Here is a 21941-nt window from a genome sequence, read left to right on the forward strand (position 1 = left end):
GTAATGTCTTATCTGCTTTTGTTCTTCCGTTTTTATGAGTTTATTCAAATATTACATTAAAGTCAAATGACATGGAATTAGGTTTAAAATTTTCCCTTTATAATAAGCTGTATCAATGGTAATTGCATTGTGTTACTGTCTTAAGTTTTCTGCTGTAGCCATGGAAGAACCTCTCCATTTTTGTCATAAATCCTTTAAAAAAAAAAGCCAAAAAAGAATGTTTATTCAATTATTCCAAGGAACTTTGAAATGTTTATCATTCCATTAAAACAATATTCTATAAAAATATTCTAAAGGAAAAAATATGTCCTCTTTATAACTAATTTAACCTTCAGTAATGAATTGTGTGAAGGAAAATTGTATAAAATTTTCTGACATTTTATGAAGATTCCTACAAATAAGCCAGACAGCAAATAAAATATCTGCAAGACAGAGATGGATACTCAGTAATTTTTTGATGGATTATACACACAGGTATCAAATTACTTGATCCTTACTTCCTAGGAAAGGTTAATGACTCTTTTTGCTTTTACCCTTTTACTTAACTGTTATTTATAAAGATTAAAGCAACGACTACGTTGAAGGATGCATATTCCTATGTGTCAGTATGACTGTATAGGTTTTTCTGATATTGTAGGAGACTGAGCCACAAAATGGATGGCGTTGTTAATCATTATTTTTAAAGTTCATTCAGTTCTGTATTGCATGTTCTGCTATGGCTATTAAATCTGAGTGCACCATTCAAAAACCTTTTAACTTAAATGAAACCAGAAAAGACTATAAATCTTATGTATCTATATCTATATTACATATCTATACAACAATTCACTTAAAATATTAAGAATTAAAAATTTTGAAGTAAAAGATCTTAAAGTTCTTACATGTGCAGGCTTCTTTTTTTTTAATCTATAACCAGTGTTAGATTTTTAAATATTTCTGGTTTATATTGAATAAAGTACACAAAAATATATATTTTAGTATTATCAGACTCCATCATTAATAACTGAAACATGAATAATATTACTGTCCACCTGTAATGACCATCATCTATATTCTAGTTTCATTATAATTGCTTTTATATTATTATGTAAATGACATGTTCATTGTATAACCTGTGTTTACTGGTCTATTGCTAAAAGTGACATTACTCTTATAGAAATAACACTTTTCATCACTTGGTTTTAAAATATACACTAGTCATAAATGTACTTAATTAAAGTCATTTGGGTATTAGAGCACTTGAGTTTAAAGCAAGGAATATAACACTTTTTCCTGAAACACCTTGAAAGAAGTTTGTTGAAAGAAGAGAGCTGTGGCATTCATCAAAAGCTGACCTCTTCCTGTTACAGTCATGGCCAAACTCTTGCTAATTTAACTTGAAATATATTAGTGTAACTCACCACTTTTTTGTGTGTGTGTTTTAGGTGTGTGGAGGTCATTGCAAAGGAAGGACAAAACCTGAAAGAGCTGTATTTGGTGTCCTGTAAAATCACAGATTATGGTATGTAAAGAGTCATTGTCCTAATCTTTTTTTAGAATGAAAAGTTACAAAATCTGTGAAAACTTTTTGAAAGAAATCACGAGCCACTATCTCATAGAGTCTACTTAATCTTTATTTGCACTAACTATGGTCACAGCAAAAGAAATTAAGAAATCCTAAGACTAGGACCCAGAGTAAAATGAACATGTATATCAGTTTAAACACATGTGTGTGCACACACACACTCACATAGGGTTAAAATGTGTGGTTAAAAAACTTATACAATGAAAATAAATACTGGGAGAACTAAATATTTGGTATAATAAATATAACTAAAGAAGTTATTACTAGAGTTAATTTGCTTAATTTAATGTCATGTCAAATACATTCCCTGCTGACATTCCAAATGGCACACTGTTTAATGCTTCACATTTTTTAAAGCTTTGGAAACTTCCACGTTTAGGTATGTAGGAAGCGAAGGGTATATATTTGTATGCAAGATTTTAAATTATCTTAATTTTCAATATCTCTTTAAAGTAGAGAAAAGCAAGTTGTTTTATAAAAAAAAATGAGAAGTGTGAAATCATCTTGTTGGAGTAAAAAAAGGAAAATAACCTAGCCTTTCCTTTTTTATTCAGCTTTATGTATTTTTTCTTAGTAATTTATATATTTATCTAGAGTTTTAAGCAGATATTTGGCTTTATGGGAGACTGAACTGGTTTTCTTTTTTCTTTTCTGATTTTTTAATTTGTTTGTTTAAATTTGAGACTGTGCTTTTTACCTTGAGGGAAACTAATAATTCATCAAGTTTTTTTAATTGTTAACTCTGACATATGCTAATAAATGACTCCAGTCCTAGGATGTCATGCTGACCATCTGTCCTGGGTGGGAGAACTGTATTTTATCAGCTACTAAATTAAACCATTAGAAGAATTCTACTATAGCTCTGATAAAAAATAACATAAAATATTTGGTTTAAAATAATGCTAATTTCTTTTTCCGAGTTTATTTTTTAGAATGGAAAATGAGTCTTATGTGGATTTATTCATCATGTTTCTGGGTTGTTGGGGTCTTTTCCTACTTATACCATGCAAAAGGAGTGTTTTGATATTTTTTGTACTTTGTTTTCTGGTTTCACATATTAGATTGCCACTTAGATACAGTAATTCTAAAACCTATTTTATCTCCCCATTGTCTAGCCCTTAGAGAGTTCTGTCAATCTAGGGCATGCAGGTAGATTTGTTGATTAGCTAATACATTCATTCATTCCAACTCTTTCCTTGGCATTCAAGCTCCTTTACCATTAGACTACCTGCCCCTCCAATCTTATTTTATATATTTCTCCCCTTTCCCTATGCAGTGCCAGTGTCAGATTGCTAATGGCCCAGAGAGCTACAGATTAAGTTCCTTAGAATGAACTCTTCAAGGTCCTACAGTGGAAATGTGGCTAAAATTACACTCTGTCCCAGCACCTGTTAAGTTAGCAAGTGCAAAGAAATGTTCCAGGCGATGTGAAGAAGAACAAAAGCTTTGGACTTGAGATACAATTGGGACCCAGTTCAGTCTTTTTGTCTTTATCTGTTCTTTGGCCTTAGGGAAGTTCCTTCACATCTCTGAGGCTCAGTTTCCTCATTTGGGGAATACATGTCTGATGTCCTATTTATGTACCCAGCACCAAGTCTAATGATTAGTGTTGGTAAATGTTGCTTTCCTACAGGAGGGGGAAAAGATTTTTTACAAAATTCTTCCAGCCTCTTTCCTTTCCTAGGCTTTGGAAGAGGTTTTTGTTGTTGTTGTTGCCATTGTGTAGTTATTGTTTATTGCTCTTGTTTCTTGATATTATCATGTTTTGGTGTTTAGAAATTTGGGGATTTTTTCTCCTGGTGAGGCAAAAACATTGTTAAAACCTTGCCAATATGGTTTACATTTATTCACTTAGGTTGATAGATCTTTGCACATTATTGTCACCTGGGGAGTTTCTAAAGCATACTGATGCCCGAGTTTTATTCAAGACTAATTAAATCAGAATTTCTGTGAGGTGGCACCGGGGCACAGGTTTTGTAAAACCTGCCTAAATGATGTTACATGAACCAAAGTTGAGAACAACTGATCCAGTCCATTTGAAGGGGCCAGAAATGGCCATATAGGGGACTTCCTTGCCGTGGTGATGAGAAATCTATTTCAATTTTTCTGGTATCTTAGTTGTGTCAGCTCTAAGCGCTCTGCCTCACCTCATCTCTCTTCCATCTTTTCTTTGGTTTTAGGTATTCAGAGGGTTCATGGAAAGCCAGTGTTCATCTATTGATTCTGTTCTTCAAAATGTTGGGGCACAATTGAGGAGGAGGGGTAAAGGTCGATAGTTTATGAGATTGTAGTATAATTGCTATTTGATTATAAAATTTTAAAAAATCACTGAAAGTTCAGCTCAGCTCAGCTCTTTTCCCCTGGTAACATGCCAATAACACATGAATAATTTTTGTCAAAAAAGACAGCAAAAAGGATTATTCATTTGTAACCAGAGAAACGGCATGTTATTGGAGGTAACTGCTCTGCTGGGGAAGGCTGGCTGTGATCCTTTGCCCTGTGTTAATTATAAATTTTAAACAGAAAAACAGTTGCCTGTTTTCTTATTTAACTGGATAAGTAAAGATATATTCTGTAGAACTTTTAGATTATTGAGGCTACTGAAAAGTTGTAAGATTTTTTGTACACCTGATACTGGGGGAGTTTCATCCTTTGAGAGACTACTCCAGAATTCTGCTTCCTATTGCTTTAGTTATATTCGAGCTAGTTAGTCTTGTCCTCACCTCCTCCCTCTGTGGTGCTGTGATTGTACATGCTTTCATGATAGTATACGGAGATTTCTGAAGTTTTTGCAGAATGCATTGATTCAGAAACAGCAGCTCGCCTGGCATATCATTTGTAATTTTTGTCAAGATTCTCACAGATGTTGAATGTGTTATTATAGTACGTAGCAACACCTGGCCAGGCTGTTATGAAGTTATGTTCATTTTAATTGACATATGATATAGTTGTCATGAAGAAAACTATCATTCTAATAGACTTCTTATTCCCCAAACTGAACATAGATCTTTATGGTAAAGGATGGCAATTATAAACAAATCAATAATTCAAGCCAGCTAAACAGAAAATACAGTCTTGGGAAATTGCTCCCTGAAGAGAAATCTAATATCGTCACTTTTCTATCACTGAACAAATAAATGTTATATAGGCAGTATTGTGGGGGAAAACTCAAATTTAGGAGTCAGAGAGTTAGGTTAGAATCTAGTTTTGCCTCTTCTTTTCTTTATGACCTTGAGCAAGTTATTTAAGCTCCTAGTTTTGTCATCTGTTAAGCACATAATAAAATGTACCATAAAAGGTAGTGAATATGAATTTAAAACATCTGCGTCATGCCTCGTGGCATAGTGGGTACTCATTAATTGGCAGTTCTTAATATAATAGAATTGTCTCTTTCTCTGAAGAAGAATCGGCTTTCCTCCCCCTCCTCTCCCACCTCCCCCTCTTCTCTCAAACCTCTCCAAGTGTGGCTTTCCTGTCTATGCAAATCATGATCTAGAAGTTTGGCCTGTATTAGTCTGTACTTGTCTCGTTGACTTCTATACCTAAGCTATCTAAGCCGGATTCTGATTAGTAGGGAGCCAAGGGAAAGATGCGGCAGAAAGCTGAAATCTTTCATTTGCCTCCCCATCTTAGGGGAGGCATCTCTTTATTTTTGTTTGGATAATTTTCTCTTCGCTCCCATCGTGCCTTCTTTTGTTCCAAGAATTGTCAGCTAGTTTTCAACCTACCTCTCTTCTTGCCTTCAAATACTTTTCTGTTGAAAGTCCTCTTCTGGAGAATTGTATCCTTGGGATTGAAAGGAAGACAAGGAATAGAAAGTGACATGTATCCTTCAAGCCTGTGGAGGTCAGAGCCAGTCTGTCTGGGGCTGCATGGCACAGAGCAGGAAGTGTAATGAATGGGATGGATGAATAAAGCGCTTGCCTCCCCTGATATCTCCAGAGTGAGTTTTACAAGTGTGACCCTGTGTCAGGGAGCAGTTGTAAAAAGGACCTAGGTTTCCTTCTAGGTTGTTATCGTATTTCCTTTGACTTCAGCCACTCCTGAGACCCCCTAGAAATATACTCTAGAGGGTATCTTTTGATTTACCTCTCAAGTTGTCAAATAAACTTTAATTAAAGAGGACTGTAAATACTTAACTGCTGACTGATATTTGTGGCCTACAAGGTCACTGACAACCCACAGACTCACTCTGTGCCACTCCGTGGGCTCTCTTTCACTCCCACAGTCCCTGGGGCTATTGCTCCAGGGCAGTCTTTGGTTGCCTCTTACTCTGCTTGCCACTGGTCTGCTGTCTGATTTGGGACTTTTAAACCTAAACTCAAGCCTCCTGCAGTAAAACTTTTGGATTGCTCTGAGCAAAAGGTCTCCCAAGTCAAGATGTCACTATTCCCATGGTTATCTATTTGAGATGTCATTTCAGTTGGTCTGCCGTGCAACAGACTTGACACGTATTCATTCTGTCAGCAGATAGATTCAGCACCTACTGTGTGCTGGGGTCTGTTCTCGATGCAAGATATAAATAGTTTCTGTATTCCCGGAGCTTTCAATAGGATGGGATTGAGAGAATGGGGATAACCTGTTCATTTTAAGGAAAAAAAGAAAAGGGTAATTCATCTCCTTCCTCCAGACAAGAAGAATGGCAGGGAGTGGCCTGCTGACATTAATCTTTTCTTTGTTGTAACCCACACCTCACCTCAGCCTTGTTGACCTTCTAATGTTATTGAAAGATTTATAGGTTGTACATTCCCTATCTCTTCTTGGGCAACCAGATCTCTTCATCTGTTAGTTAACCCAAATTAGGATCCTGGATGCATTATTAAAATAAATAAGCATGCCGAAGAAACAAAAAGAAATTCTAACAAGCATTCTGGGTTATGCTATTATCAAGAGTGCTTCATTTTTTCTTATCAAACCAACACTAATAAATTATTCAAGAAAAAGGCTCATACTAAAAATAATTTTGTTCTTTTTATATATATTATGTTATTTTTCATATTATTAGGTATGCATTACATACAATGATGTTTCCTTTAAAATTAAATTCCTGGTTTTTCCTTTTATATTTTTTTTCATTTTCAAATTGTATTTCAAACTGTTCCAAGATTGTTGGGTAAAATTCAGCTCCTTTTGTCAGCAGGAATAACTCTAATAGTTGAAAAGTGACAGAGAAGAACTTTAGAAAATACATTTGCAAGTCAAAAAGAATATCTTATTGTTTACTGTTGATTATTCATGCTTTTTTTTCCTTCTATCATTTAAATATAGATAGCTTTTATTGTTTCTAACAAAATAGTACTAAATTGCTAAATCTTCTATTGTTGCAAATTTCCCTTGTTTATATGTCCATCTTAAAAGTTATTTCTTTTCACTTCTAATTCTCTATTTTTATTCCTGGAGTTCCTCACTACTAGATTGATATGCCTACTAATGTACTTAGCAAATACTATATCCTTTTTTTTCTTCTCAGTAATGGTCATAATTTCTCACCAAAAATTTGGTATTTAGTATTTAATTGTAACTTTTTCTAAATGTTTTTCTTTGCTTAGCAGCAAAGAAATTATTGACTTTCTTCTTCAGTTCCTAGGTCATCCTAAGACCACAGCTACATAACCTTGAAATAAAAGGCTGAACAATAATAATGCTTATCACTTTGGCTTGCCATCATAGACCACAGAATCTCAAATCTTTTGAGAAGGACTTAAAAGACATTTCTTCCAGAAGATACTCCCATAACCAATTCAAAGATGAACTCTTGCTTATCTATAATGGAGTTTTTTTCTTTTTTAATTAAGAAACCTTTAACCTACATTTAAAAGACAAACAGACCAATTTCTATTTGCCCCTACATTTTCTTAATAACTCCAAATGCATATATATTGTTGCTCTAAATTAATTTATTAAATTTTTATAAATAAATACTAAATTTCTATATTTAACTGAATTATTAAGTGAAATATTATTAACTTTCCAACTTTTCTCACTTTTAGCATTTCTAAAATGTAGTATTTAATTTTAATTAGCTGTTTTTAATATTAATCTTGTAAAAGAAATTTGTCCCAAATCACATAGTCATTTTTCAGAGTTTTCATCTTTAACCCTCATTGCTTTGTGTTCTCGAGTATGCAGACTAAGCATTTGTTTTCCTTGCACCATGCTTTATTATAAATAGAATTACTATTGATTATTACCAGTGGTTAATAGATCTAAAGGGGACTGCAATGAACACCAAGATAATTGCAATAATCCTAAATTCTACACAAGTAACAATTTCCTGATGTTAAAACTTCTTCAAGGGGCGCCTGGGTGGCTCAGTGGGTTAAACCTCTGCCTTCAGCTCAGGTCATGATCTCAGGGTCCTGGGATGGAGCCCCACATCGGGCTGTCTGCTCAGCAGGGAGCCTGCTTCCCCTTCTCTCTCTGCCTGCCTCTCTGTCTACTTGTAATCTCTCTCTCTCTGTCAAATAAATAAATAAAATCTTAAAAAAAAAAAAAAACTTCTTCAAAATAGAAGTCCTGAGTAGTAGTGAATTCTCTATTACAAGGATTATTCAAGCTGAGGGCACCTGGCCGGCTCAGTCAGTGGAGGATACTACTTTTGATCTCAGGATCATGAGTTCGAGCCCCACATTGGGTGTAGAGATTACTTCTTAAAAATCTTTAAAAAGAGTGATTTATGCTGAGATAATCTCTTTAGGATAATATGGAAAGATGGAAACACTGAGTAAGGAATTGACCTATATGATGTTTAAATTCCTTTCTAATCCTGTGATTTATTCTGGACTGGTTTTGTGTTTTATTTCATTCAGCAGGTATTTACTGCGTAAGTGCTGCCTGGGGGGTATGGAGAATATGGAGATGGATAGAAAGTATACACTCTTATGTTGAGAAAGAAGACAGAAGCAGTGAAAAGTTTCCTGACATATTAAACAATATGATGAGGTCAAATAGAAAAATAGGCCCTCTAAGATATAGAGGTTCAGGAGGGCAGATCATCAGAGATTTAAATCGTCGGGGAACTATCTGTGGTGGAAGAGGCATGGGAGGACAGAGATGAGAAGGAAGGGCATTTGAGGTAGTACAGCCGTAGGAAAGGCTCAGAGCAAGAACAGGTGTCTGAATGGATGAGTTTGTATGCGTTGGTTAATCTAAAGAAAGAACAGAAATCATCCAAAGTGATTACGTGCACACACGGGCAAATTTTGAAGAAACCTTATGAAAATATTCTAGTTGAAAATTCAGGGTAAGTTCCAACTTTCATCTCAACTTTTCCCATCTTATTCACCATTCCCATGGTAACAACTTCACTTAACATATATAAAAGGAAACACTACTTTGAGTTCTAAGTAATCAAGTATCCAGTTCAATTGAAGGAAATCAAATGGTAAACTTTCATGACAATAATCATAATAATAAGATAGTTAATATTTTTTAGATGTTTTCTGCGGGTATTATTTATTTAATCCCCTTAACACCCCACTTTAGATAGTACTATTAAATTTAGGCCTGCAGATATAGAAACTGAGGCCTAGAAAGGCTCAGGTTCACATAGTTAGTGAGTAGTGATGTCGTATGGGTTCAATAGTACGTCAAGTCTCTTGCGTAATCACTCATAGGTCAGTGATGTGCTTATAAGTATTTATTGCTAGACAGCCTTGTTAGATTTTCCCAGTTCTCAGAGCTTAAAAAATATAACTGAATCCTGTGCTACCATGTTTGTCCGTCTGTGTATAAAAAACAATGTCACAAAGCAGCTACCCGTTAAGATCTAATTATATCGTTATAGAACTTAATAGGTTTAACGTGCTTATTCACTATAACTTTGTTATGCCGACACCAAATACCAGTTGCATGCTGTGATTAAACATTCCCTAGCCGGAAGGTAGAGACTCTCATTGATGTTAAATGTGTACTCATGTATTCAACAAATATTTTCTTAATAATTTCAAAACTGTCTTTAATTCTTCAGGAATAAAAAAATTTTCTTACATCTCCTTTCTAAATTTTCCCCCAAAATTTCTGAAGGAAGCAGAAATATTATTGATTTTTTTAAAATAGAGAATAAAGTTGAGCCCAGACAGTTTTAATTAATTAAGCAAAGCTAGAACTAAAATCTCCTACTGTAAATCATTTACTGAATTACGTGCAGATAACTCCTCAAATGTCTCTGCTTTTCATATAGAAATAATTTCTTCATTGAAATAGTCCTTTGAAAGCAATTTTTGCCAACATTAAATGACATCATTTCATAGCAGCTTTTAAAAGTACAGCTATTTCTAGAGATATGCAGTTGTACCATTCTCAAAACTGTAAGCAACTGTTCTTTAAGTTCATCTACCGTGAACCTGAGCTCAGAAGTTCCTTAGTGTCGTATCTGTCTCAGATGCCCGTTACTTTTCATCCCTTAAGGAGAGCCTCTTCCAATAGTATTCTCTGAAAAGTCAGAACAGAATCTCTTTGGTGTGGCTTTGCTCTCCACCTCCTCTATGCTCTTAATTTTAGAGCAGCTCATTTTCTCAGGTATCATGAAAAGTAAGAGTAGAAAGGGAGGAAAACCCAAGAGCTGCATCTCTTCCTTCTAAAGCATCAAACCATATATCCTCCACTTACAAGTGTTTTTTTAGGGTTTTACCCTCTCTTTGAAATGGTTTTGTCCTCCTCAGCGGATGTTTGACTAAATCTTTTTCATGATTTGCTGGTCAATTAGCATACTTAAGATATTTGTCATCTAACTTATTTTGAAACAAAACAAAACAAACATTTATTAAGTTTCCCCTTAGAAAGTGATAGTAATGCTCATATTAAAATATAAATCGAACATGAAAATAATTAATTTTACTGTATGTCTGTCTCTAGGTAGGCTCACATCATTATATCCACTAGTACTGACAGTAATTGAGCTTTACAGCAGGTCTTTCTCTTTCCACTTATTAGTATGACTTCCGTATATTAAGAGCAGCTTTCTGTTATTGACTTTTTTGTTTACCTGAGTTCAATTAATATAGGAAAGAAATGAATAATACATTATTTTTTCTCTTTATTGACCAGCTTTCAAAATATTAGTTAGGTTTCCATCTTCTAAACATAACCTGTGAAGAGTTATTGTTGTTGCATTATCATTATAAGCTCAGCAATCCGTTGCAGTTGTTTTCTTACTGATACTCAGTTTGTTCTGCCTTTGGTACTGGAAGCTTCTGTAAGTTTGTTCCTGTGTGCTTTTTTTTTTTTTTTAAGATTTTATTTATTTATTTGACAGAGAGAGATCACAAGTAGGCAGAGAGACAGGCAGAGAGAGAGAGAGGAGGAAGCAGACTCCCTGCTGAGCAGAGAGCCCGATGTGGGACTCGATCCCAGGACCCTGAGATCATGACCTGAGCCGAAGGCAGCGGCTTAACCCACTGAGCCCCCCAGGCACCCACCTGTGTGCTTTTGATACAGAACGATTATGTCAAGATACAACAGGCTCACTTTGTGCATTCCATATTAGAGACATGGCATCAGCTGCTTTTCTAAAGAACTCTGGTTCTTTGAGTGAATTAGGCTTTTTCCCCCTTTTTCTTTAATTTAGAGAACTTCCTCCTTTAAAGTCTGTTGCACTCTGAATCTTATATCACTATTTTCTTTTATTCCTCCAGCTTAAAACTTACTCTGTATTTCAGCACAATTCAGCGATATCAGTCCTTGAGTTTTAAAGCATCTTCATTTAGGGATTTCCTACATACTAGAAACTTCTAGTCCCTTATATTCGACACTCCCTTAATCTTACTTTTGGAGAAGTTAGAGGTGGGATTTAGGAAGGAGAAGTAGTTTTACATTTTAGGTACTCCATCAACTTTTTGGAGATTTCCTTCTGATTTTATTTGTCTCTGATTTTCTGCATTTGTTTTAAATAAGGACTAAAATTAGACCTATTGGATCCATTTGGAAATAAGTAGAAAACTGTTCAAACTGTATGGTCTTATATAATCTCATTCAGGGGCTTTCAGACTTTCTTGTCCTACAGTGAAAAATGCATTTTGCATTTATAGTGCTTGTTGTACTCTCACTAAATTGATTTCATCTCTTACTAGAATGGCCAGCAGTTGAACTGCTGTGATTCAGCTTCTTCAATGTATAGATAAGAACTACATCTGTCAGTCAATGACCTGCTCAAGAGTAGAAAACAGATGGATTTCCTTGATACAAAATGGTCACTGTTCTTGAGGTAGAAGGTGCCAACCTTCCCATGCTCATCAAATCCTGCATGTTGCTTTTATTATCTGTGAAATAAGGGATTAGTAGTGCTTCCATCTTATATCTTTGGGAGAAAGAGAGGCAAAGAGATTCTCCTGATGATTGATTTCACCTTAGACAGATACTAAATGGAATTTTCTCCAGAGGCAAAAAAGGTAGTTTTGTTAATTTCCTAATTTGGTAAATCAAATGTACTTTCAATTTATATATTAAACTACTCATTTTAACCCTTATCCTAATACGTTTCCTTGGGATTTTAAGATTCAGTCACCTAAAATTTATCTGTCAAATGTGTTCCTTTTCTTGGGTTTATCTGCATGACATTAAATAAATAGTTTGAACTTTTCAACTTTTCAAACAATTGTATTGAGTTGACGTGGCTGATCCAGCCTATGTGTGTCTGTGTGCAGTGTGTGCCGAACACCTGAAAGCGACTTGTCTTTCATTAAGAATGACTGAGTGTGGGCACAGAAAAAGAGATTTTACGAATTAGAAATAAGAAGTAAACAAAAGAAAATTCTGTCTATCTTCAGGGAGTTATGGTACTTTTCTAGTTGATATATATATATATGTGTGTGTGTGTGTGTATATATATACACACACACACATATGTATATATCCATTAAAATGAACTACATTCATACTGATACAATGTAAAATTTGCTTGCCACGATATTTTTACATGGTAAATAATTCTTAGAAGCAGAAAAAAATTACATAGAAAACTAGCTAAGTATCGTTTGATGATTGAATGATGATTTTTAATCATGTCTCTCTTTCTCAGATGAAAGTTTTTTCCTTCCTACTGTCTCTTTCTTCACATATATGTATGTCTAGGAGCTTCTCCAAGAAAGCAGTTTTACTTTGAAGGTGTTTTATTTCCTCTCATAAAGGATTCTTCTGTTCTTCTAGATTTAAAATCACAGTAATAGCCTAGTAGGCTCCAGCCCCTTCCCTGCCCTCTGTCTGTTTGAGAATCTCTCTGAAGTCAGCTTTGGGAAGTCCGTTTTGGAGATCTGAAGTCCAAAGATGCTTCTCTGGTGTACTGAGGACAAGACAGTTGTTCAAGAAGCTGCTCATGACCAAGCTGAAATCATCCAGAAAGACACTTTCTGAATGTGCTTGAGGAGAATATATTTGAAATTTACATCATGTACATCCTATAGTAACCCAAAACTTCTTTTAAATGAATGAGAATAATATATATATTATAATTACACATATATAATAGCATACGATTCAAGCCAATTTTGAACAGCAATAAGGAACTTAACATTTCAGCTCTACAAAATAAACGAAGACTTTGAAATTCAATCAGTCCTATTTTATGTTGAGGCAAATGTATCTTGGCTTTTTCTGAGAATCATACCTTCTGCTCTAGTTTACATAAGAAATTGCATGAAATCCTTTAAAGCATTCGTTTTCAACTTTGCCATTACAACACACCTTGCATTCAAGGCTTGGAAATGATTTACTTTCTGAAGAATTATAAATTAGGACAAATTCAATAATTTCTTCTCTTAAAGTCACTTGGATTCTGGTAGAATTTTCTTGAGCAGCAGGAGGGGTGAGTTTAGCAAGCATGTTGAAATTTGCACATAATTTGTGGGTTCTTTCTTGTCACAGCTTTTGGTGTGTGGTATTTACCCATATAGTATTATTCATTATTGACATGCTTGGGAAATGTGTTATTGTGAAAGCCAGTCACCACTTCTCCATATGCATGTTCCCCCCACATTTCTGTCATGTTCTTTATTTCAGCAATATTTGGGGGCTGGGGTAATTTAGGAAATGCTCCTGAGTATGTGCCATACGTGTCAATGTTATGCATCATATTTATCATTCTGTGGAGGAAAACATGGGTTCTAGAGCTGGTGGCCCTTGAGGACAATAAGACAGCAAGCAGCATAGACCCGAGGGAAGACCCTCTCAACTACACACACAAAGGCACGAGAGGCTGTGCCTTTCTACAATATGCTGCTTTTCTCACGCAGCACATACTTCATCCTTTTGCTAGATTGTTGCTGTGAAACTTACTCTACTCTTTCACATTTATGAAAAAATATAACTTTTAAATTTCTATTCGAGGAAGTGGTCTTTATTTTTAATAGCCTACACAGCATATACTTTTACATTTGTTATTTTAAGATACAACATTTAAATTAGACACCTACTATAATTTCTTATGGTTTCCTGGATATGGCAAGGCTCCCGAAAACATTTTTTACATGCAGTGGGCTCTACAAATATTTACCTCTGTTTTTCAACTTCAGGAAACCAGTTGAAAATTGTAGAATTAGACTTTGGGGCTGTGTAGGGTATTTTCTGACTATTACAAATCTATCTAAATCTACAACCTGCTAGGAAAGATCGAATCCCTTCCAGCTTGGGATTGTAATATATGATTTGTGTGGACTTGAGTCTGTCTCACAAATGCATTTAGTATTTCTGAACCGAGCTTCTGTTCTGTGCCAGGCAGGTTTCTAACTGTGCGTGTTCAGTCCACTGATTGACTGACTGAGAGCCAAATTATTCTCACTAACACATACTCAATTCCCAACTACTACAGAAAAGATGGACTCCCGGGCCAAAATTGGACCCTCACTAACAAAGCTTGCTTTCTGCCACTAGTAATACTTACACAATGAATGAAAATTCAGTGACCTATATTCTTCCATTTAAATCCTTAAAAATTTAAATTAAAACTTTGTCAACAGTAATTCTAACCATACCGAGGCAAAAAGAGTGTTCCCTGCAATCTGGCAGCACTAAATGTAATTCATAACTATCAAAAATCCGTTTTCTCTGCATAACTTTAAAGAACGCTCCTGATGTCTTGAAAATTCCATGCAATTTTCTTTAAAAGTTGGTTTGGAATGCCACTGTGCATCTTGAAGCCCACATACAGTGAGTTAAATTACAGCAATAGCATATTTCTCAAGCACCATATAGTTGCAAATCCTTTATCCTGAAGTACATAGTGAAGGATTTTCTCCTTGAACAGTGAAGGAAGTTGAACTTTAGGGTTGTTTCAATTTAACACATGATGTGCTGCACACTTAAAGCTGTGTTTTGCCTTTCCTACCTTTTCTTCTTTATTCATCCCCACTTCCTATAAAAGGAATTAAGTCTATAATGCCGATTATAAAACTGGATCCGTATTATCGCTTTTCTCAAAGCATCATTTCCCCACACTGCTGAATGGAAGTACTTACTTTTCAGTGGGTTAATCTAAATGCAGAGTAGAAGGGCTGTTATTCATCACCCCCATTTCTACCGCTCCTTTAGTAACTGCTGCTGGTCTTCTCTGACTCAGTAAATGGCATCACTGTTCACCTTGTTATCCCAGCCGAAACTTAGATGTCCCCGATGCCTCACTTTTCTTCATACCTCTCATCACATCCATTAATAAGCCAGGTCAGCTCTACCCCTGAAATAGATCTCAAATAGAGCCAACTCCACTGATAACCACACTGGCCACTTCATTGTATTTCCTATTTGTCTTCTCACTTTACAGTCTGTTTATCACAGAGCGGCTACCAATGAACCTTCTTAAAAAATTCTTGAATGGAGGAACAAATTAAAATGTTACTAAAGTTAATTAGTTCATGACTTTAGCAATATGCTGTTTGTTCTGGATTATAGACCTAAAACCATGAGAAACACTAAAAATTAAACATGTAGATGCTTTGCCTACCATAAGATTTACTATGTGCAACTAAATATTTAGCATTAAGCCATCATAGACCACCACTGGCACAGTCGATTCAGAATGATGAGGATGGGAACCTCAGCTTGCCAGAGGACGGTGTTAGGCAGTCTTCTTCTGTAGACCTTGCAGCACTCCATGCCACAGCTCACCCAGCAGTCAGGGAAGCATTTTCTTTTACCACCAGATGAAGCTCAAGTGCAAGGAGATGAGATCCACATAGCGTGGTTATGGGCACTGCCCTGGCTTAGAAACATCAAACTCCCAAGAACTACTGTCTCATGGAATGACCAATAGGCGTAACAACTAGCATCCCTGAAAGTTACACGGCTGGTTACAAGAATGACTGCACTGAAGGAATCCAAAGCAGTGGTATCCCCATCAGGTATTTATACTGCTCTTTGCTATCTACCAATTAGCTGTCATTGTTACTTTAAAGCATTATTACTTTAAAGTAACATGGTTAATGTACCATTTTAGGGGAACAGATCTAGAAAGTTAACCAAAGGTCAACTTCTCATTCAGAAAAGGAGACGTTTGTTAGCTCTTTACCCACTGTAGGATCTTTAAATCAGCTTGAGATTTGACATTAATTTTAACATTATTTTGTATTTATTAGAGGGCAGCATATTTCTTGCTTTTTCTGCGCAGCATTGTTTTGTTTGTTTGTTTTTTAAGGAACAGACATTTTACTCCTAAAACTGAGATAAAAGGAGTAAACCATTCAGCAGTATGGCACTGCTACCTCTGTGCCCTTCTTTCCTTGCCTCTGGACTACTACTCTGGACTACCTGGCCTTACTAGGGACTCTTGAAACCTTACACACAGTCCAGACTTAGTGGCAAGTACAAGCACTTTTAGAGTTTCCATTTTGTTTTTACATGAGGAAGGAGGCCTACCTAACACGAGGCAGCAAAATCACTAGGACTAGCACAAGCATCCCTAATGTATCAGTCTAGTCCCCAAATGACACAACTAAACAGGGAAAAAAAAGTCATTGAAAATTTACTACTGTAGCAATTTTCTTTGCTATTGTTGGACAGACCTGTAAACTGGCACCTAGTATTCCCTAACCAGCACAGTGTTCTTGGGAAAAAAGCTGTCAGTTTTGTAAACAACTTTTAAAGCAGGTGTTTCTATTTTTAAATCTCCTGGGATTGGGGGATGAGAAGTCAAAGTTGGAAACTTCTAGCTAATACAATTATTAGTGGGAAACTATTGCAAGAATGTATTATATAATGTGCTACAAATTCCATCTAGAAGTATTTCCAGCTAGCTTTTTTTACAGGTTCTGAGATTATGGAAAACAGAAATTTCATCCTATAGGGTTGGGCTAAAAGATTATCAGGCTTGAGAGCTATAGGAGCCATCAGAAATATGGATTTCTTTGAAGCCCCGGCTTTTTAAAGTGGAGGAGACTGAGGTTCAGTTTCCCCCAGCTCCAGAACCAGTCCTCTTTCCCCGGCTGGGGGCCTTGTTCTCCCATCAAATCACCTTGGTTCCCCCACCTTCTAACCTCAGGCTTATTTGTGAGACCATTCAGGCCTACCTTTCCTTAGAATTGGAAAGGGGGTAGAAAATATGTTTATCATTTAAGTAAATCATGTTATAACAGAATATTATTTCTTTAGTATGTTGATTTCAGTAATGTCTTTATTAACTTCTTACATAAATTTAAAAAATAATATATAATTTTTTACCTAATAGTTTGGATTATATAGGATAATATTGTTATTTGTCAGTTTATTCAAGAATGGGGAAAGTTGTGTTTGTGAAGAAAAGTGTGTGGGGCTTTTATACAGAAGTATTTTAAAAATACAAGATCACCATTTGTTTACCCAGTACTTGAATGGTATTTAGCTATGTATACAATATTAAAATTACAATTATTTTCTTTCAGTATTTTGAAGATACTGTTCCACTGTCTTCTGGCTTCCATTGTATTGAGAGAACTGACAATAATCATTCCTTTGTTAGTTATTTTTTTTCCCCTATTGTAATACCTTTTTTGTTTTTTTTCTTTTAGTTCTTCTGCAGTTTTTCTGTGACAGCTTTACTTACCTGTTTCTTTTTATTTGTCATGCTTAGAATTTGCAGACCATCTTAAAGCTGAGACTCTGTTCTTTAATCAGTTTGGGGCAAGTTTCAATTATTATGTTCTCAAACATTGCCTTTCTTCCATTATCTCTATGCTTTTCTTCTGGATACTTAGTTAATTTAATTTAGTTAGTCACATATTAGACTTTCTTTTCTATTGATCTCTTTTATATTATCTATCCCTGTGTTATAAAGGATGTTATCTTCAGATCTGTCTTCCAGTGAATTAATTTTTTCTTCAGTTCGATCTAATTTACTCTTTAAGCTGTCTATTGCATATTGATGATGGTAGTTTTAATTTTTAGAAATTCTGATTCATTTTTAGATAGTCTTTTTTTTGTTTATGTTTTCAATTTCCTTTTTATTTCTCAAATAGTATAAATATACATTTGTTACATTTATAATCTTGTAATTTAAAATCTAAAGTCCTCTGGGGCTTATTCTTATTTTTGTTTTGTTTTTTGTTTTAACTGTGAGCTCCTCTGAGCTTTATCTGTGGAACTACAGTTGGACTTGGGCTAATGGATGTGCCTTCAAAGATCTGTTTACTTCCACTAGGAGCTCTGGGGCACCACCAGTTTGGACAAATGAGTTTGAGTTTATTTCTTGGGCAAGGATTTCCAAGAGCAGGAAAAAAGGGTAATTCATAGTCCAAATTTATGTGAGGGATGGTATAGGGCTGATTCTCAGATGAGATAGCTTTCCGTTCTCAGCCCTACATGGTCATTAAACTCAGATTACCAAGATCAGCAAGTCTTCCCTAGGTAATTGCAACATTCTTCCTTAATTTGGGGGTCCTTAATTTTTTTCACTTTCTTTTTACAAAAAGAAATTTATTTATACATCATAAAATATATAAGTGCATTTTAAGCACACAACTTAATTATTTTAATAAATTAACAGAGTTATACAACTATCATCAAAATCCAGTTTTAGAAAATATCTGCCACCCCAGTGAGATCCTCTTATCTGTTAACAGTTAATCTCTATTCCCATATTCAGTCCCAGGCAACTGCTATTCTAGTTTCTGGTTATATAGATTTCCATTGTGTGGACATCTCATAAAGGCAGAATCATACAAGGTGTGCAGTCCTACATGTGCCTCTTTCACTTAGCATTAAGTTTTTGAGATTCATTTATGTTAAAGCATATCTCAATATTTCATCCCTTTTTACTGCTCTGTAGTATCCCATTGTATGCATATACCATATTGTCTTTATCTGTTTATCAGTTAATGGACATTTGGGTTGTTTCTACCTTTTTACTATTATGAAACACGACTATGAACACTCTCATGCAAGTCTTGATATGGGTACATTTTCATTTCTCTTGAGTGTATACTTAGAAGAATTGCCAAGTTGTATGGTAAATTTTTACTTGCTTTCTTACAAAGTCAGCTGTATATTTTGAAGAATGCTTATTCTATTTCATCCAGCATTTCTAGCTATTTTGAAGTCTAAAGGTTTTTTTTTGGTATATCTGGAGCACACCAATGTTTGAAAGAGGTTTTTTTGTTTTTGTTTTTAATCTACAATTTAATAAGAGAAATTTGAGTTGAAATTTTTGTCATTTGAAAATATTCACTTGCAATATAGTGATCATATCCGTGCCTATACCTTTCCCTCCACTCTTTCCCTGGGTGTGTGTGTGTCTCTCTCTTTTCTTTGTGATTATTATAGTCATCAAAGGCCCTTACCATCCCAGGAGGAAAACACCAATAGAATGTCCAATGTATTAACCACAAGATATTCTTGTTTGTCATTTGTTTTAGTTTTTATTGTAGGACACAAAGAACTGCCCCAAAGAAGTGAGTTTCTCTTCTGTTTCTTTTCAACCTAGGAATAAGGCTGAAAGAAATAAATTTTTAACTTATTTAAATATCCAAATTCAGATTACTGAAATTCTACCTTTGTTATTAGAATGAGCATTGACTTAAAAAATTTGTAATGCTAAAGTCATTTAATTGGAAATTGATTCCATTTCAGAGACTTGGTTTAGACTTGCTGTACTTTCATTAAAAACAAAAATATCCACATTTAAACCATCCTTATTTTTCTTTTTGGCGTCTTCTTTTCTCTAAAGTGATTCACAACTGCTAAGTAGTTACAGTTGTTATATATATAAAAATATGCAAAACTAGCAAAGTCTACTACCATATGGGAAGAGAATTTTTCTGCCCTCCACCCTTAGGTTATTTAGGGCTGTTAGGACAATAGTCTGTTATTGTTCGTCCCTTTGAGGTTTTATATTTGCAGGTGAGCTCAATGATGTTGTGTATCAGCTACTTCATAATTTCATGTGTCTGTGTGGTGGAAGTGGGCCCTGGTGTTTTTGATTACCTGCCATCCACAAGCAGTTTGTGATTCAGGGCCTTGTGTTACATTCCACCTAGGAGATGGCATTACTTCAATCGCTAAATGCTTTAAAATAATTTATTGTGCTGTGCTTCTCTTTGTCTTTACAACAAAATCATTTTTATAAGATCTTTCTAAACGGATATTGTTTTTGTTCATGGAAAATTTCAAGATCATAAGGTTGATTTAAATGCTTTTAACCAATCACTTATCATTAATGCACTGAATCATCATGGATATGCTGAGAGCAATTTAAGGTTCTGGTATATGATATTCTCTGGTGAGATTTTATTGTCTTGAGATTCTGGCAAATCTATCTTAATAGAAAGTTGAAGATAGAGTTTTTAGTCAGTGTATGGATTACATTAGTATAGGATGTTATGAAATATACTCTTCCATCAAGTATATGTATTAAATTTTAGCAGTAATCAGATATCCGTTGTCATTTCTAAAACACTGTTATTGTGTTTTGAGTGTGCCATTTTAAAAAGAGACATTTTTCATGGTAGACTCTCTGAAACAAACAAGCAACAAAAAAGATGATTAACATATAGATGTAAGTAGAATTCTGCTTTAGAAGGAAGGAATCTGTCCTCATGTCTTCCTGTGTATTTCCCATTACTGATTATAACCACTTCCTTCTGTTTCTACCCTCGCCTGAGGAAGCTTCAGCAGTAAATGTACAAGAAACTTCTGGTAAGACCAGAAGTCAGCCCATCTTCAAGGTTGCAAGGGTGATGTTGTTTTTATTGTTATTACTGTTTGCATATGCATGCAAAATAATAATAAAGCAGCTTTCATTTATAGCAAATCTTGAAGGGAGTATTGTTCCCATTTGTAGATAAGGAAATAGAGAGGCCTGGAAAGTTCTGTGATTTGCGCAAGGTTATTCAGATAGAAGGCAAATCTAAATGTATCCGATTTTAAAACTCGTTCACATAGCCTCTATTCCCAGGCTACTTTCTTGGTTTAGAATTTTCCTGGTATCTGCCCTCCTTGTCTAGCCTTTCATTATCTCCTTCCTGCTTGTTCTTAACTGGTACCCATTTTAATTTACTCCTTTGCCTTGACGCTGGTATATGAATGCATCTCCACTCTTAAGACTGTTGAGTAGTTTATGCTCAAGCACCAAAGAGCATGAATATTCACTTATCCATTTCTTTAATCAATTAACAAGTGTTTGTTGAGTATCTATTATGTGTAAAGTACTCTACAAGATATTTTGGGAAGCATGCAGAATCGATAAACCTGCCTTCTTGTGCCTATGTGCTCTTTGAGAGCAAGGTCTTAAAAATACAAGAATGAAGGAAGAATAAAAAGAAACACCTAAAGAAGTTGGAAGTTTTTTGACTTCAGGAAGTAGGACTTAGAAATGAGGACACATACAACATGAGACTGCTGGTTGTGGTATTTAACTTTTTTTAAGGTAGTTTTTAAAAATTTATTTTAGAGAGAGGAAGAGTGTGGAGGAGGGGCAGAGTGAGAGGGAAGAGGGAATCTCAAGCAGACTCCACATCAAGTGTGGAGCCCAGTGCATTAGACACTTAACACTGTGCCACCCAGGTGCCCCTAACTTTTTTTTCCCCAAACCCTTTACATGTATTTTTCTGATAAAAGTAAAAACAAAAGGAAACAAATTTCCAAAAGAAAAACATTCCATTGGGTGGCTCAGTTAGTTAACCATCTGCCTTTGGCTAAGGTCATGATCTCAGCCCTGGGATTGAACCCTACCTCGAACTTGCCACTTAGCAGCAAGTCTGTTTCTCCCTCTCCTTCTGTGATCTCTCTCTCTTTTGCTCTCTCTCAAATAAATAAAATCTTCTTTTAATTTTTTTAAGAGAGGAAAAAAAAAAAAAAACATTCCAAACTGTGGTAGAAGAGTAGGGATATAGGTTACAGTTGTAAGATAGCTCTAAATGTTTCAAAGCCATGGGAGATTTATATGGCTGATACCTAAGATGAAGGGGAAAAAAATGAATATTTA

General features: G+C 35.1%; 1 protein-coding gene across 2 annotated transcripts in view; it reads left to right on the top strand.

Annotated features, from left to right (window-relative positions):
• The window catches only part of FBXL17 (F-box and leucine rich repeat protein 17), a 503519-nt gene that overhangs the window by 340618 nt on the left and 140960 nt on the right, over positions 1–21941 (top strand). For both annotated transcript variants that reach the window (XM_082723749.1, XM_082723750.1), the window contains exon 7: positions 1425–1501. In XM_082723749.1, coding sequence (XP_082579875.1) covers positions 1425–1501 — 77 coding nt within the window. The remainder of the gene's footprint in view (positions 1–1424; positions 1502–21941) is intronic.

This window comes from Mustela nivalis (genome assembly GCF_964662115.1).
Source record: "Mustela nivalis genome assembly, chromosome: 3".
Lineage (NCBI taxonomy): Eukaryota > Metazoa > Chordata > Mammalia > Carnivora > Mustelidae > Mustela > Mustela nivalis.